Source organism: Urocitellus parryii, chromosome 2 (genome assembly GCF_045843805.1).
Source record: "Urocitellus parryii isolate mUroPar1 chromosome 2, mUroPar1.hap1, whole genome shotgun sequence".
Lineage (NCBI taxonomy): Eukaryota > Metazoa > Chordata > Mammalia > Rodentia > Sciuridae > Urocitellus > Urocitellus parryii.
The window spans coordinates 33,825,060-33,837,220 of NC_135532.1; the positions used below are offsets into that span (position 1 = coordinate 33,825,060).

General features: G+C 36.2%; 1 protein-coding gene across 1 annotated transcript; it reads left to right on the plus strand.

The window, feature by feature from the left end:
- Positions 1 to 424: 424 nt before the first annotated feature.
- Positions 425 to 10,843, plus strand: Nhlrc3 (NHL repeat containing 3). Its single transcript, XM_026408749.2, has 7 exons — positions 425 to 802; positions 1,117 to 1,269; positions 1,565 to 1,712; positions 3,728 to 3,928; positions 5,275 to 5,366; positions 7,715 to 7,827; positions 9,064 to 10,843. The coding sequence occupies exons 1-7, from the start codon at positions 719 to 721 to the stop codon at positions 9,314 to 9,316; spliced, it is 1,044 nt and encodes a 347-aa protein (XP_026264534.2). The 5' UTR covers positions 425 to 718; the 3' UTR covers positions 9,317 to 10,843.
- Positions 10,844 to 12,161: the final 1,318 nt, after the last annotated feature.

Sequence of the window (12,161 nt, forward strand, 5' to 3'; positions counted from 1 at the left end):
AGGGGGACACGGCCTCGCACAAGGGGGCTCGCGAAGACCGCAATACCTACAGCGCCAGGCGCCCTGCCAGATTACCCCTACAGCCCCCACCGGCTCCTAGGGACCTTCAATACAGCCCGTCGCGCCCGAAGAAACTCAACTCTGCGCCGCCAGCAAGGGCCGCACTTTTCTGGAAGCCAGTGAAGGGTCCTGGTGTGGGAATGTAGGCATCCACAGCGGATGCCTGGATATTTTGGAATCGGGTGTAGCTTAAATCTTTCTCAGAGCCTAAGAATCACTTTTTGAGTGAGACTCCTCCCTTATCACTCAGGTGTTTGGTGTGAAGCTTTGATCGTTAAGCCTGAATTAAAAGCAATCAACGACAAGAGGATAAGGCATATCTAAGGGAGCCGCGATAAGGGTGGCTGGGAGAAGCCGGATGCAGAGACCTTCCGGAGGGCGGGGAAGGGTGGTCACTGGTTCGGCCCTCTGGGCACCTGACATGGGGGCGGGAACCTGGAAAGTCGCTACAAACCCGGAACTGGTCTTCCTGGACTTGAGTTTCTTTTACCTTCTGTTTCCTTGTACCTCTGGGAAGGGGGTAGGATATAAGGGTCTTCAGCCGGGGCATCCAGACTGACGCTCTGCAGCTACCAGCCTCTCAGGCTTGGGGGGTTGTCCGGCACCCCTCACCTGTGGACCCCTCACCTGTGGACCGTTCCCTCCCCTAACTCTGGTCATGGCGAGATTTTGGGTCTACGTGGCCGGTGCCGGCTTTTTTCTTGCAAGTCTAATTTTGCATTCGCGTTTTTGTGGCTCCCCGGTGAGTTGAGTAGTGAGGAAAGGACTGTCAGTGTTGTGAATGGCACGGTTGGGATGAGATGGTGGGCCCTGGCTCCTGCACCAGCTTCTTCCCCAAACCTACACTTGAGGCTGAACCAGTCGCCTCTTGATGTTAAAAAGGTGTGTGGATGCTATTTTCGCCTCTTCCCCAGCTCTAGAGTTTTATTATGTTCGTTTTGGTCTTTCGATGTATAACCTCATTCTTTGGAATCTTAAAAAAACAAAAACAAAACAAACAAAAAAAAAAAACACCTGGAGGGCACACTGAATCTTTATCTTCTAATTTTACTTAAGGTTTTAAGGAACTTTGCTTTTCAAATTTCCTGGAGATCAGAGAAAGTTGCTTACCGGCTGGATTTGGATTGGCCTAAGTATTCAGACTACTTTACAGGAACAACATTTTGTGTTACAGTTGACTCACTCAACGGATTGGTTTATGTAGCCCAAGTAAGTAAAATGAGTTTTTTTTTTTTTTTATGACAGGAAACAGCAGACTTCCTGTTTCACTGCACTAAGTATACATGTACACGCATATTATTCGAGCTATGCAACTTTCTAAAGTTGGCTTAAGAAAATATTTTGGTTTTAAGTGATAGATATTAATATTGGTGGTTTTGAAATTGTTTTTTTTAAACATTACTAAATTTCTCAATTAACTTCATTTTTGTTTCTCTCCGACAAAATAAGGATTACCATTCCTTAAACCGATGCCATCTAAGCAGTTATTTTTGTATACCTTCAGAGAGGGGATAACATCCCAAAGGTATTAGTGTTCACAGAGGATGGATATTTCCTACGAGACTGGAATTATACAGTTGACACACCTCATGGTATGTTTGCAGCCAGTACACTACATGAACAATCCGTCTGGATCACAGATGTAGGAAGTGGTATGTGTAGTAATATCTATTAAATTACCTTGCGGGAAATCACATCTTTGCCCATGTTCTTGCTTGTACGTTTTAAAGTCAGAGTTGCCAAATCTAATCGAAATTTCTTTTATAATTCATTGAAATCACTGGTTCCTAAAAATCTTTATATTGTACTCCTTCAGAATCAAGAAATTAAGCAAGGAGGCTGTAATCATTGTGATCTTTTAAACTTGTCAAGGTCCTTTCCTCTTTAAATCCTTGGTGGTTCTTCTCAAGTTAAGTAAGACTACACCTTTTTATGAAGCCCAATAAGACAGTGATCCTTTAAATGGAATGACTGGAGTCCTTAGCTCTTATTTTCTTGCACCAGTTCTCTTCAAAAGAGGTTGTGCTAAGAAGTCTTAATTACTTTGTTGCCCAGAGTACAGAGATTTATAGAAACTGGTGGTAATGGTTTTGAATTTCCGCTGACTGAAGCATGTCTGAAATCTTCTGTCTCAAATATTTTCAGTAGACTGCAGAAAAACGAAGTAAGCATAATTTAATTTGCAGCTATGAAGAAACTTTTCAGAGAAAGCAGTTCACTTGGACTGGTGGCTAAAACCACACCAGAAATAGCCTGTCATTACCTGAAGAATTCAGGAAGGCATGGGATCATAAATAGAATATTTCTAGTGTTCCTGGGCCCAGTTATGTTCTTGACTTAAGGGACATCCTGTTTTCCCATGCTAGCTAGTTTAGATATTAGGTTGTTTTTTTTTTTTTACTTTTTTTCCCCCTATTTATGTCATTCTTTTTTTTTAACATTCCTTTTTTTTTTTTAACATGACTTCACTTGTTCCCAGAAATAAAAAGAGCAGATGAGCTTATATTTCCATAATTTATTTTGCTACCCATGGATCTGGAAAGCAGGGTTTTTTTTTTAATTTCTCCTTTTTCAAAGGAGATTTCCTCTAATGAAAATGTGACTGCAAGTCAATCATTTAAAAAAAAAATTTACTATTATTCTATCCTTTTTGTCATTTCTTGAGAAATTTTGAGGTTTGCTTTCTCTAATAATACTGTGTTCTCTTATTGCTGCAAACTTTGGCTCAAGGATCCAAAACATGCATTATACTAAATACACTTTTTAAAATGGAATGCAAGCTGATATGCTTTATTTCTGGTAAGCTTAGGGTAGCCAATTAGTTTGTTGATTACCTATCCATTAGTTCCATCTTATATGCCTTCAAGTTGATTTCTTATAACTGCTTTATGATTTAACTTTATTAATTAATGTTCTGCTTTTTTCTTTTGCTTATAAGATCATGTTAACTCAAATAAATTTCAATGTATGTGAGAAAATAAGATGCCAGTGATTTGGAAAGATTCTTTTTTTCCATGGAAAAAAAATCAGTGGATTCAATTTTTAATTTGTACAAGGAAAATATGTAATTTAAGAAATCTGTGTTATAGGGGCTGGGGCTGGGGCTCAGCAGTAGCACACTTGCCTGGCATGTGTGAGGCACTGGGTTCGATTCTCATCACCACATATAAATAAATAAGATACAGGTCTATCAACAACAATAAAACATTTTTTAAAAAAAGAGCTGTGTTACAGAGAACTTTTTTCTTGCCTACTGAAATTTAAAATCTGTACATTTATGATTGAAATAACAGTTTCCCATGTAAGTTGTTCATTTTAAGTTCCTTCTGATTTGCTTTTATATTCCATCTTTTTTAGGTTCCTAAGATAAAAGAAAATGGTACACATAGTTTGTTAACATTATGAGCATTCTTTGCAGTGAGCCAATGTTTTTTTATTTTTTTGACTTTAGAATTCACTTATGTTGGAGTAACTAAGATTTTAATTCATGAACAAATTTGTAATTTATAAAGAAGCACTATTGCTTATCAATTATAACATTTAACTATTTCAGCCATTCAACCTTGAATTACTGTTTAATTCTATCAGGGTTTTGCCCCTAGTTTATTTGAAAACTGAATGTTGTACAGTAATTTTATTTGTGAGACATTCATGTGTATCTTTACAGGATCGTATGGCCATACTGTTAAAAAATACAATACCTTTGGTGATCTTGTTCAAGTCTTGGGTACGCCCGGGAAAAAAGGCACTGGTTTGAATCCTCTGCAATTTGATAACCCTGCAGAACTCTATGTAGATGACACAGGAGATATTTACATTGTGGATGGAGATGGTGGATTGAATAACAGATTGATCAAACTGTCCCAAGGTACATGGCCTTGTTTCTCTGGTATTAAAATAATCTCATTTTTAAATTGGATTTGTTTGCTTTTTTGTATAATGTTGTAATAATGATGGGTATAAAGCTGCTTATAAAGGGCTAAAATGTATTTCTGGGAGAAAACTAGAAAACTATGGGTGGCATTATCAACAATAAATGATTCTACTATAGGTCTACTTGTTCTTCATCAAGGATAGGAGTTTCCTTCAAAAGCAACTGAAGCAATTTAGTGAGACCCTATCTCAAAAAGAAAATAAAAAAAAAAACAGGCTATGGATGTGGCTCAGTGGTTAAGCACCCCTGGGTTCAATCCCTGGTATCCCACAAAAACAAAATAGAGGGCTAAGTGGATATCCTATGTAATTAAGAATGGAGAGTTAGGAGCCTGGAATCCCACAGTCTGTTTTAATATACAGTAAAAATTAGGAGATGGAGAAACTAAGTTGGTGAATAGGACAAGATTTCCTAAAGAAGTAGTCCATCAACTAAACTGGTTTCTGTGGGAGGCAAATAGAGGAATGGGCAAAAAGTTCTGGGAGGCTTTATTTTGCAAATCCACAGGTAGTAGATCTCAGCAGCAAAGGAGCTTTGTGTCTCAATCAAATCTCCCCTTCCTTTCTCTTGCAAACTGTGAGAATACATTTCTGTTGGCCACCTGTTTGTAGCCATTTTTAAAGGGAGCCACAGGAAATTAAATACACCCATATTCAATCTGTCTCTTAAATTTGGTTGGTTGGTTTTTTCCATCAGATTTTTTAGATTTACCACACCTTATTTTCCTTTAACTGTTACCAAATTTACTACTAAATGATAAAATGACTACATAATCTCCAAATGATAGAGCTCACTAGAAATATATCCTGATATAGTCCTTCTCTAAATTCAGAATAATCTCACTTCAACTTAATTGCATCTGCAGCATCCCTAATTCCAAAGACTGTTACATTCACAAGTAAAAGAGATTAGGCCCACAATTAATTGATAGTAAAGGAGACAAACTATAAAAACATAATGTTAATTTTTAAGCTCAGTGAAATGATAATATGAAGTAAAAGTTGGAAAGGGAACTTATTTGAGAGAGAATGATGTGAACCCTTAATGGTGATTTTGAAATCATTAATCAGTATCTCCATTTGAATTTTTTAAAGAAGTAGATTAATTGCTTGAAGCATTGTAAAATTAGGCAAATTGATGAATAAATAGAAAGCCAGGAAAGCATAGTTAAGTGAATGGGGGCATAATTAGTTTTTTGCAATTTGTATCACAAAATGTAATACACAAATACTTAAGACATTCTATATATTGCACTGACCACATAAATTTACTATTTATAGATTTCATGATCCTTTGGCTGCATGGACAAAATGGGACAGGGCCTGCTAAGTTCAACATACCTCACAGTGTTACACTTGATTCATCTGGTCGGGTAAAAATACAGTGTCATTTGTGTCTGGGACAATTTCTGTGCATATGTGTGTGTATGGGTGTGTGGATCTGTGTGTTACTAGGTATGTCTGGGCGCATGTTCTGGTGTTGGGTATGCACTCACACTCATGCAAATGTTGGGGTCCTATACTGAGGGGGTTCCCCAAGTATTTAGAAATGAGCGCAGTAGATTAGAAGGAACAAATAAGGAACCAAACATAAAGTTAGGTGAAAAAAAAATGTTGCCCTAATGTTGAAAATAGAGGAAAACTATTTCCAATTCATGAGAAAAATGAATTGATCATAAAGGGGATGGGAGAGGTTACTCTTAAACTTGAAAAAGAGCCTCATGGGTGAACTCTGATTCCTACTAGTTCCACTCTGAGGGACAAAAACCTTTAACCAAAAAATTTCAGTCTGTTCTTATCTTTTCCACCCCTACCTACTACCACATCCTTCAGCTTTTACTCACCTTCTGAACAGATATCACTTCTTTGGGATTACCTTTCCACAATCAAATCGCCATCAAATATTTTTGTATTTCTCTTCATGTTTTCTTACAGTAAGTAGTTTGTACTTCCTCATTATAGTAACTATCATGCTATATTATCGTCATTTAATTGTCTCCTGTAATAGATTGTAAGCTGTGTAAAAGCACATATTGAGTCTCTCTTGCTTTGTATGTTAGTGCCTGCACATACTAGCCACATAGACTTATTAACAGCTATTCCTCTTGATTCACAGTGCTTCAGGCTTTTGGCTTTTATGCCATTAGACATTTCTTCCATTTTCATTTCTGATTCTGTGTGCAATGAACAACTGTCTAATTATGATTTGACTTTACATATTGATGAAGAATGTTTTGATCACGGATCTATCTACCATAAGAACTTAACTGACCACATGAACTTTGTATATAAATTGAGAACTAGAATGTTAGAATTCTAGTTTTATATATTATCCTCCTGAGTTTGGTTAATTATTCCCTTTGTGGGCTAATAAAAAGACCAAATTTCAAAGTGTGCAAGACCTAGACCCATGCAAATAAAGAATGGTGAGGAATGTTCCAGGAGGCCTTGGAGATCATTCAATGGGAGTACTCTGTACTTAGTGATAAAAAGTGAGTGTTAATTTCTATACACTTGTGTTTTTATAACAGCAGCAATGCTATTCTAAGCATTTTACATGATTAACTCATTTGATCATCATGACAACTTTATATGGTAAGTTAATTCACTCCAGAGTTAAAGACTTAGTAGTTCTTAAACAGGATTTCCTGTCATCAAAATTTGTTGAATATTAAGAAGGAAAGATGTTGCTAACAATATAAAGTGTCAGTCAATCCCAGAGCGTTAACTTTATTTACACCTTGGTGCATTTGTCTAAGAGAGTGATCCCAAAATCCTTGAACAGACCTGTCCATAGTAAAGAATCACAGATCAGGAAAATGCCTTGAGAAATCACCTTGCATCATGTTTCTGCTTAAAAATGAAGTCAGTGGCTATCAAAATTCACATGTTGATGAAGATAAAAATCAGAATATCACTGCAGAAAAAGTCCCTAAATCCATAAACCCAAGAAACCAATGGACCTGAAGTGCAGGGTTGGGGGCAAAGATCAGCAAAGTTAGCTCTCCCCTCCTGTTCCCCCTAGGCACATATCATCAAAAGTTCTTATACTTTATGCATGATGTAAATTGCACACACACATGAAATGTCATTTAGAATGAATCTAACTTCCTATTTTCTACCAGGAATTCCTTAATAACTCATTACCTATAACAAACCTAAATTAAGCATATTATTATAATAGTTTATGTGTTACTAACATCCCACCCTCCTTTAAATAGTTCACTTTGGACAAACCTTAGTAATAACAGCAGTTTTAATGATATTGCAATATGAATGAGTAAATGCCTCATTCCCCACTATACTGAACTGCTGAGGGGCAAGGCTGCTTTTACTTGCTTGTGTCTAGGTACTGGCAGACCAGCAGTGCTCAGTGAAGGTAGATGCTTGTTCAAGGATTGAATGAATGTTGTTTTTTCAGTATATCAATCCTCAGCATTGTGTCCAGTTTTTAGTTATTTTCATGTTTGGTTAACTAGACAGACCATTACAGCCTGTGGATTAAGACGCTTGGCCATAGACTGTGGCTTTCTTGCTTGTAAGAGCTTTATAGACAATGATTTTAACCTTTCTTTCCTTATCTGAAAATGGGGTTGATATTCCTTAGTAACTGTAAGTACCAAGAGATAATGTGTTGGAAATGGATGAAAATAAACATTTATTATTCTTTTTTATTGTATCGTGGATCTTTTTTACATTTCGAGTGTTTCTGGTTTTTCAGGTGTGGGTTGCTGACCGAGGAAATAAAAGAATCCAAGTATTTGATAAGGAAACTGGAGAGTGGTTAGGAGAATGGAATAATTGTTTCACAGAAGAGGGACCTTCTTCAGTTAGGTAATTATTTCTTTTTATTTTAAAATGCTTGTTTTAACTGATTTATATGATTAATTTTCTTGAAGCTAGCTAAAGTTTATAATATTTATTGTTAACTTTAAGCAGGGGAAAATGGACAGAAAAGATACAGAAATATTTGATGTCTGGGATTTTTAAATCCCAGATAAAGTGAAAAGTTAAATTTCCAGTGCTCTGTGGAATTTCAGTATCAAAGATAATAAATATGTGTTAGACATCTCCTACAGCCTTTGGCAAATTTATTTTTTAAAAATTTATTTATTTGTTCTAATTAGTTATGCATGGAAGCAAAATTTTGATTCATAGTACACAAATGGAACACAATTTTTCATGTCTCTGGTTGTACACGAAGTACAGCCATACCATTCTTGTCATCATATATGTACCTAGGGTAATGATGTTCCACCATCTTTCCTACCCCCATTCCCCCTCCCTTCCTCACCCTCCCCTTTGGCCTATTCAAAGTTTCTCCATCATCCCATCCCCCCCCCCCCCACTTTATGAATCAGCATCCACTTCTCAGAGAAAACATTTGGCCTTTGGTTTGGGGGGATTGGCTTACTTCACTTAGCATTATAATCTCCAACTCCATCCATTTACTTGCAAATACCATGATTTTATTCTCTTTTAATGCTGAGTAATATTCTGTTGTGTATATATACCACATTTTCTTTACCCATTTATCTATTGAAGGGCATCTAAGTTGGTTCCACAGTTTAGCTATTGTGAATTGGGCTGCTATAAACATTGATGTGGCTGCATCACTGTAGTATGTTGTTTTTAAGACCTTTGGATAGAGACTGAGGAGTGGGATAGCTGGGTCAAATGGTGGTTTTCTAAGGAATCTCCATACTGCTTTCCAGACTGGTTGACCAGTTTGCAGTCCCCAATGTAAGAGTGTGAGCCTTTGGCAAATTTCTAAGCAAAGAAGGAAAATCAAAATTTGAGTCTATAGTATTGGACCCAGCCTAATGCCAATTCTCTATTAGTTTCTATTTGTTTGCAGCTATCATTTAATTCAAGCTAATTTTGGGCCACAAGTACTATTTTAGATGTTTTTCCCCTCAACAGAATTAGACCAAATTAAAATTCTTCTTAAAAGAATATTTCTGGGAGTAGCTGCCTATTGTTCAGTATTGTAGGGGAATAAAAATATTTACAAAAGTAAGCATTTATCTTTCTTCTGTATAAATTTATGTAAAATGTCTTCCTCCTTAGATTTACTCCAGATGGGAAGTACTTGATTGTGGCCCAGCTGACTCTCAGCAGGCTGTCCTTTCTGGCAGCACCCCCGGTGGGAAGCATTGGTGACTGCTCTGTGATCAGCACAATCCAACTACCAGATCAAGTTTTGCCGCATCTCTTAGAAGTCGACAGAAAGACTGGAGCAATCTATGTAGCAGAAATTGGGGCAAAACAAGTTCAAAAATTTGTCCCTCTGAATAGCTATCTTCTTGCATTCGGTGTATAGAATTTTATTCCTGGCAATACTTGAGGGCATGGCAGTTCAGGTTCATAGATTCATTAAAGGTTTACCATTGCTATCCAAGCACAAACATTTTGTTTATTCTTACCTGATACATTTGATCAGAAGTATTGATTTTTTATTTTATGCCATTAAGAATCATGTTTTGTTCATATTCTTGGGATTTAATTTTACTTATTAAGTGCATAAGGACATTTTAATGAAAGAAATATGACTAAAAAAAATAGTGTCAGAAAGAGGAACTAAGATTGTAACCTAGTTATTTGTTCTGGCAGATTAACTTCCTTGGTTTACAAAAAGTGGGAATCAGATGAGTTCATAGGATAATTTATTGAATATCACACGAAGAACTACATTCATTCAACTTATATAAAGTGACCCCTTGAGAAATTGTGAATAGAAAGGGCTTTTGAGTAATTTTGAGTACCTGCAGAGTGCCAGGACCTGGAGATTCAAAAATGAGGCAGCAGGATTGTCTGCCTTTTGAGTAGCTCAGGATCCAGTGGGGAGACAAGTGGACAGTCATGGCAGGGACAGCAACGCACAAGGGTGGGCCTTTAGTAGGAGCGTGGTACTCTGGACTCATGGAAACTGCAGGGGAAGTCAGCTTGAGCTTGAACTTCAAAACTCAGAAGGATCTTGGCAGGGGACGCAGAGGGGAAAACATGTTTAGAAACCCAAGTTGTTTTTTGTTCTTTAGCTAAAAGATGCTTAATGACATCTTTAAATTTAGGAGTAAAATTACATTTCATAAGCACTTTACTAAGAGGAGTTTTTATAAATAAGTAGAAATTATTTTAAGTTAATGATGGAAATAGGGCCTATCCTCAATTTTTCCTATTTTTCTTTTCTATTTTTAGCATAACTAAGTACATTTCTAATATTTGTCTACCTCAAAATTTTTTTCATGAGAATTATTTGTATGGATATGTGCCAAATATTTGGAGCAATTCTGCCATTCTGTTTCTGCTTCTGTTTCTATCCTCTTCCCTCACATTGGTCTGAATATTGGCTTCCAAATTAGGGCCATTTTTTTCAGTTTGTTCCAGTTTATTCTAGGTTTTGGGGGAACCTTATCATTGTTATCTTTCAAGATTCTTCCCCTTTATCTAGTGTTGTACTGTGAATTGTATAGCATATGAAGAGTCTTGAGCTGACTTTGCTCCTCCCCATTATGACTAGAGTCATAGTGAATTTATGACTGAATCTGTACTTGTTTATATGCATGGATCATAATGTGGTTAGGAAGGTAAATCTACCACCAGGAAACCCTAACCTGTATTCTAAGGCCATTGATAAATGTGTCTGTGCAGCTTGAATGCGTTGTCTTTGTTGAGTAATGTGGGAGCATGGTGGCTTTTCCTCCTCCTTGAAGGCTGTGAGGGTAAGGTACAGATGTGCCCTTCAAATCTTATAAAACTTACGGAAAATGTTTTTCTGTATATATGCAAAAAGTGTTTATTTGATTGGTAACTTGCAATCACAGTATTTCACTTTTTTCCTTTGGATTAATTGGTTAAATTAATGAGAAATGTGTTTTCCATTTAAAAATATGCATATTAAAATTTTGAAAAAAAGTTAATATTATCTGGCTTTCCAAATAAAGATTGATTTTATTGTCATAAAAAGCAGTTTGTGACTTCTTATTCCATTAAATATTCAGCAATCATAATATTACAAGTTGGTGCTAATAGAACATATCCATCTTTATAAAATGTAAGCTGCTCTGCATAAATATTGATAGAGGTTGCTTGGAAGATTTAAACAGCGTGGCTTCATTTGAGGTGGCAGGTGGTTACGACTGGGGGTACTAACTACCTAATTGTCTTATGTTTCTACAGCAGAAGTGGAACCTCTTTATGCCTCTACTTTCTAGGTTCATTTTTGGGGTAGAGAGGAGAGGAAGTGTTCCAATCAAAAACAAAGGCTAAGGGTTTTTTTTTGTTTGTTTGTTTGTTTTTTTTGTTTTTTTTTAACCTCCTCTATAAGAGTAAATCTTTAGAATGACATATTTGTCATGCAGAGAAAGCTTGGGTACAGTCTAATGAGAAAAAAAGAGGATCTGTTAATTTGTGTGTAGGTGTCTTAGCAAAAGACTGCTTCAGTCACTGGCTGTAAGGCTAAGACAACAAAATCCTAACTTTTTTGACTTTTGCTGGTTTAAAACACTTAGTATTTGAAAGCAGGATGGATTGTATGTGCCACCAGCATTAAAATTGGGACCCAGCCTAATGCCAATTCTCTATTAGTTTCTATTTGTTAAAATTGGGAACTTCTAAGCTTTTACTTCTTAAACTTCCTAAAACATGTCTATCATTTTTTTTTAAATCCTGCATCAATGACTTTAAATTGCTTTATTTTCTACGATAATTAAAAAAAATTAATTCAGAATAAATAAGCTTTATTCATAAAAAAGGGGGGGGTTGAGCCAAAAAAAAAAAAAAAAACTGGATAGAGTTACTCAGGTAAGTGTCCTCTGCCTTAGTTGTTGGCGGCTGGTTAGAAAACAATCTACTTAAGCCATTGCTCTACTTCTGGGAGTTACCCTGTTTTGCACTTGGGTTGCATTACATTCTTCATACAAAAGAGGGCACTAGTGTTCTGCTTATGGTAAGCATTTCTTGAAACAAATGGGCAAATGTCGACCTCTATAACTTTGACTTTAAAATTGAATCTACATTAATCATAGCTATACTTTTTGTTCATCTTGCTTACATCTTGAGGAAAATTGGTTTATAGATGACATTTTTCAAGGATTGGAAATTTACTGTTTAATTGAACTTTTCTACATTTAAAAAAAGTTTAAATTTAATTTTCAATAATTCAAACT